The sequence below is a fragment of the Electrona antarctica genome (assembly GCF_951216825.1).
Source record: "Electrona antarctica genome assembly, chromosome: 15".
In the NCBI taxonomy this organism is placed as follows: Eukaryota; Metazoa; Chordata; class Actinopteri; order Myctophiformes; family Myctophidae; genus Electrona; species Electrona antarctica.
Window position 1 is genome coordinate 40,849,399 of NC_136796.1, and position 6,000 is coordinate 40,855,398.

Consider the following 6,000-nt stretch of genomic DNA (forward strand, 5'->3'; position numbering starts at 1 on the left):
CGGCGGACCGGCACAGACCGGCCAGCTGAACATATTTTGTGTACAAAGAAATTTAAAAATTATTGAAAATGTCTCCAATAATAGCCGATGTACAAGCTGCACAGAGCGTCAAAGTGACTTGCTGTGAGCTTGTACATCTTCTATTTTTGAATAGCCAAAGTACAAAATATGGATAAAGCGGCTATAAGGATTGAGATGCTATTTTAACTGAACCATTGCCTCTTAGGCTATATGTATACTGTAGGTCCATGCTGCAGCAGTAATTGCGAAAAACCCCTATAGGACGTCCCACAAGATGCATCGTTTTGGTCAATGGTTCAGCACCACCACTAACGGACAGCGACAAGCGAGCCCCGTACTTGGGACCCAGCAGCACACTTCTCGATTGCTAATCAAAAATGTTATTGATTGAATAATCGCTATAAGAAAATAATCTGTATAGTTGCAGCCCTAATCAGAATCAACCAACTAAACTGGGAATTATGGTTTACAAATAATAACGATTTAGTTGTTGTTTTTGGCATTGAACATCAGAAAAAAACATATACATTTCTGTTTTTTTGATATAATCAAAATTAATAATTTACTATGGCATAGCTAAAGGAGGCCATATTTAATACATTTATACTACACATTTTGTTTTAGGTTTTGAAAATGTTAGGCCTATGCATTTTTTGACAGTTGAAGGGAAACGATTATGACGATTATGCAAAATGCAAAATTATCTCAAATAATTGTAACAAGTCGATGATGTAATAATTATGACATACCATACCGCTTCAACACCTCTCTCTATTGTCTTGGTTTAGTCCCTGTGGATCTTTGATGGGATGTTGAACCCAGTCTAGCCCAGGACGGCAAGACGCTGGATCTGAGATTATGAATACACAAAATGTGAAAAATATTCAGGGGTTTACCTCCTTGGCCTACACTGGCACAGCTTGCAAGATTTACTGTACCGCTGACAGTCGGATACCATACACAGCCCTTATCGAGATGAGATTTGTGCATCAAAATGTCTTAAAAACATCAAGCAGTTTACCGGAACATCAGCTTCAAAATGCCAGTACATCATGTCCACAACGGGAGTTTGCCTACTAAAATGTCATTTTTATTTATTTTTATTTTTTTTACATTTTCACGAGTCAGCCTCTTCATTTTTTGTTTGGTGGATACATTTTGAACCAGGCCTTTCAATGTAGCGTGTAGCGATGTAGCGATGAGTCACAAAAACAGCCTTTGATTTAACAGCCACTCCTGAAAAGGTTAAAATGCTTGAAAATGTAGGACATTTTGAACAGATACATTTATAAAGATGAAGGGAAACGATTCTGACAATTATGCAATTGTAATTATCTCAAATAATTCATTGTGACAAGTCGATCGTGTATGTAATTATGACATCCCTCCCACTACACCTCTTCAACACCTCAACACTCACCGTTCTCTTTGTTTGGGATCCATTAGCCAGTGTGATTTCTGGTCTAGAGGGGCGGATTCAAATTTGCAGGCGAAAAACAGCCCGGTGGATGCTATGGTTCACCGATCTGTTCACCCAGGCTTATTTTTTTTATTTTTAAACAAAAACGCCTGCGGCCCCCGAGGCTGCGTAGACACGTTCATTGTCGGAGACGTACTGTGAATCGTCACCCTGCTCCTCAACTCCTCAATCCTCCTCAAGTGATGTGAGAGAACAAATGAGAATACAACAAAATGAGAATATATTATTTTCACCCAAATTAGAATGTACACCGTAAAATCTTCTCTTAATTTGTAACTCCTGAGAGTGCACACATGTATAACCAAAGGGACCCATACGGGGTCCATGTGGTTACATTCGTACACACTCAGAGTTAAGTTCAGGGTTGTATGAGTGTTTGAACACGGAACACGACAGAGACAGGAAACAAACAGACGGAGTGACGGCCAGGAAGGTCAGGGCTCATCTGGAACGCCAGTTTGGACCCTGTGACCCTGTCATTGGCCACCATAACAGGAAGGGGAGGGCTGACAGCAGGAGGAAACAGGAAGTAGACATGGGGACAGCAGGACTGACATGGCGCACGCGATGAAGGTATCTATATACGCAGCTATGGTCTGAGGTCACGTCTGTCCTTTCTTTACAGATTATCAGGGAAAAAATAGGGGAGACCGGATGACCAAGAACTCCTATAAGATTGTGCAGTTTGAGTCTAGTCCAGGTCGCGAGGAAACCGGCGGGGTGGGGGGGAGACCAGACAGTGGCCTTGTGTCTCCCCTGAAACTGGGAGGTCGGGGGTTCGATCCCCGGCCGGGTCATACCAAAGGTTGGATTGGGGGGGGTCAAATCTACTAATCAAATGCTTCCCGAGCGCAGCACGGCTGCAGCTCACCGCTCCTTGGCTGCGGCTCACCGCTCCAAGAGATGGGTCAAATGCGGAGAAGAAATTTCACTGCGGTAACGTGTGTGACAAACTTTTTTTTTTTTTTTGAGGGGTGGCGCTTGCATTTCTTATAGGCTACAGTATACAGTGCAACTTTACGCATGTGTGGCACCCCCTATGGGCAGAAGTGAAATCGCCTTTGTAGGTGCGCTCTAGTACCGAAGGCTAGATGTAACTCCTGGGTCACAGGAGTTATTCTTTGTATTGGAAATTCCACTGGCAGATCTTAGTTTGCGTCATATAGACCAATTATTTGTTTACAAACATTGAGACTGGTCACACAGGTGACTGTTTCATGTAATCAATTCCCAACAGATCTCCAAACCTGTTGTTTTGGGGAGCGCTGGTTTCAGTTCATTCAACCACCTCTTGTGTGTTGGCTAGTGAGGTGCACCCTAGGAGACATTTATACTTCATTGCGCAACAGTACTGCACGCAGATATACAAGCTCACATCGCAATGCGGGTGTGTGAGCATAGAGGTCTGCGTGTGCGACACCATTGCGACCATCGCGACACCAAGCATAAATTATACTTGATGGGCTGCAGGTGCGCGTGCATCCGCGCACAAAAAGGCTCTGCTGCCGTGATCATGAGCGCACCTCCCGTTCCTATGACAGCGAATGTAGGTGTGGTTTTGAGGACGACTGATTTGAATTGCTATAAGAACTGTGTTCCAAAAGTGCCTCTGTGTCGTTTTACATGTCGAGTTACATTTGATAGCATCTGTGTTTGGAGAAAATAAATTGGATAAATTAGTACCTTTTCACCATCATTGGATGCCTCAAATCCATTTGAAAGCCTCCTCTGTGTTCCTGAGCGCTCCTGCTGTGGCTGCAGACAGTGAGACTTTTTAACATTTATACCGCCATTGCAGTAGATGTACGTCAATTAAAGCCTATTATTTAATCCAACGCTCAATGCCATCATTCTATCTGTTTCTTTCAATCGCCTGTATCTCCTAAACCTTGTTGGCATTTTTGGTCAAAACAAGGTTTATTTGATGGCACATAGCCGACGATGTGGAGCCCTCCAGTGCACGGCATAGATCCGTTTGGTAAACAAGACCTGTCCAGGACCCGTTCAACTTCTTAGTTTGTGTTCAGTACCGGATGTCTGGAAATGTGGCTTTTCAAAATAACTACTGTGAAAAATGCTGGTGTGAATTATATCATAATTTGTCAATAAATGCTAGCGGTCTAAGTGTTAACCACATTACCATTTGGCTGTGTGGCGCAGGTGTCCTTCTTCCTGTTCATCGTGTTCGTGGTGTACACCATGCTGCCCTTCTCCATGAGAGGAGCGGTCATGGCCAGCGTCGTCACCTGCCTGTCTCACACCATCACCCTGACCGTCTGTCTGGCCTCCACTGCCCTGGAGCTGGAACCCCTCGTCTGGCAGGTAAGGGTCACTTTAGCCAATCCTTAGGATGTCCAAAGCTGTTACTTTTTAAAATTCCAAAAATAGCAGATCTACTAGCTCAAAACGCCTTGCATCGCAACGCGTTTTGAGCTTGTAGATTTTTGAGTGGTGCAAACCACTCCAACAACCAGCTTTGACTGTACCCGTGTATGTACCCGTGTACCTGTGTACCTGTACGTGGCCCCACGCACAGGTGAGCATGGTTGCTATGGTTAGTGTGTGACGTCACTGCACCACTCAGTTCACACGGGTGTGATTTTGTTTAATACTTTTGCATGACAGTGTAGTATGATCAAGTATTATAAGTATAGGGCATTCATTTATAACAAAAACGTTAAAATATGGAGATGAGATGCTTCTGCCTGACAGACACGTTACATCACTTTAATGACGAAAACTGCTTTTTAAGCTAATGATGTGTCGCATCACAAAATAACCTAAATTCATTCAGACACAGTACTCTTTAAATAAAAACAAGACATGGCCTAATTACTGCACGGCCTCCCGGTGGATCTCTGATGTGATGTTGACAGTCTAGCCCAAATATGGAGGGACGGCAAGACGGTGGATCTGGGATTATGAACACAAAATGTGATAAATACTTTACACTGTGTGGAATGTATTCAGGGATTTACCTCCTGGACCGCGTGCACAGAAATCTGTCTCTGTTCAGTCTGGATACCATACATGGCCCTTATTGAGATGAGATTTGTACATCAAAAACAGCAGTTTTCCAGAACATCAGCATCAAAATGGCTCCGTTTTTTGTTTGTTTTTTGCTAACCAAATGTGACCAGGTCTAGCAAAATGGTCCTCATCTCGCCTATAATGAAAAGGCAGAAAATCTAAAATAAACTTGATTTTCTTTTCATATTAACACAGCTTGAATGTTGAAGAAAGTTTTCATTCCAACAGATTATTGATTTGGGCAAATTAAATGTATACATTTATAAGTCAAAGTAGGCTAGCCAGCTCTAGGTGTTGAGGGGATTTTCTCAGCTTTGGGTAAAACGGCATATCGCCTTCAAATATTTTCCAATTTCATTGAATGATACATCATATGAAAGCTTACATTCTGTACTTTAATAATCTGTAAAAAACTGAAAAAATACTCCTAATGCCAGACCCGGTCACAAATATCTTGTACCAAATGTCTTGGCCATGCAATTTTCAGCAGCCTCTTACTTTTTTGTAAGTTCCGTGTCTCGTGGATAATTTGTGTACCGAGCCTTTCGATGTAGCTCAGTCACGCAAACAGCCTTTTAAATGAACAGCAACTACTGAAAGGTTAATTAAGCTCCACTAGATGCCACTGCATCTTACTTTACACCAGGGTTCCCCAATATGCGGCCCGCGGGCCATTTGCGGCCCGCGGAGCGCCCCCTTGTGGCCCCTGGAAGAATTTCAAAAAAATAAAAAAATAAAAGTTTTTTGTTTTGTTTTGGGGGGGTGTCCCAGATATAAATGGCATTAAATGGCGGTCAGTAGCCTATGCATGTCAAACTGGGCACCCCCTCAAGGACCACTGGTGGTCCCCGGACCACTGGTTGAGAACAATTTTTAATTAATTAATGAAAAAATAAAAAACCCAATTTTTCGCGCGTGCAGACTCGGCCCCCAGCCTGGTTCCCTAGTCAAAATATGGCCCTTGAGGAAAATGAATTGGGGAACCCTGCTTTACACCCACAGAAAGTAAAATCTACCCCACCCCCCCCCCCCCCCCCGTCCCTCCCAGCCAAGATTAGGAAAAGATTACGTTTTTTGGAATTTTTGACCAGCCCTGGCAAGAACACACTGCTGTGCAGAGTCACATTGGGGTCAAAACTTGACAGGCAGGCGGACACAAAGCAGGGGCAGAGGCCCGGATCGTGACAGTAATAGAATAGATTACAATTCACATTTTTTCAAATGTAAAGTCAAATTGAAGTCTGTTCCATTCATGTTACTTGTTAGCGTTGTGTGTATTTTGGCTGTATTTCCATTATTTTGGTCTGTCTGTCTGTCTGTCTGTCTGACCGTGCGTGCGTGCGTGCGTGCGTGCGTGCGTGCGTGCGTGCGTGCGTGCGTGCGCGCGTGCGCGCACCCACTACACACTTTGTAATGGCTGTTAACTGAAACGTCAATAGGTGTTTGTTTATTCAACTCTGGACATTATA

The 6,000-nt window shown here is 43.5% G+C and overlaps 1 protein-coding gene across 3 annotated transcripts in view; it reads left to right on the plus strand.

Moving 5' to 3' along the window:
• The window catches only part of adcy2b (adenylate cyclase 2b (brain)), a 104,804-nt gene that overhangs the window by 28,861 nt on the left and 69,943 nt on the right, over positions 1-6,000 (plus strand). For all 3 annotated transcript variants that reach the window (XR_013791661.1, XM_079521811.1, XM_079521812.1), the window contains exon 3: positions 3,662-3,823. Coding sequence is in view for 2 of the 3 variants with exons in the window: in XM_079521811.1 (XP_079377937.1) it covers positions 3,662-3,823 (162 nt within the window). In the remaining variant the exon portion in view is untranslated. The remainder of the gene's footprint in view (positions 1-3,661; positions 3,824-6,000) is intronic.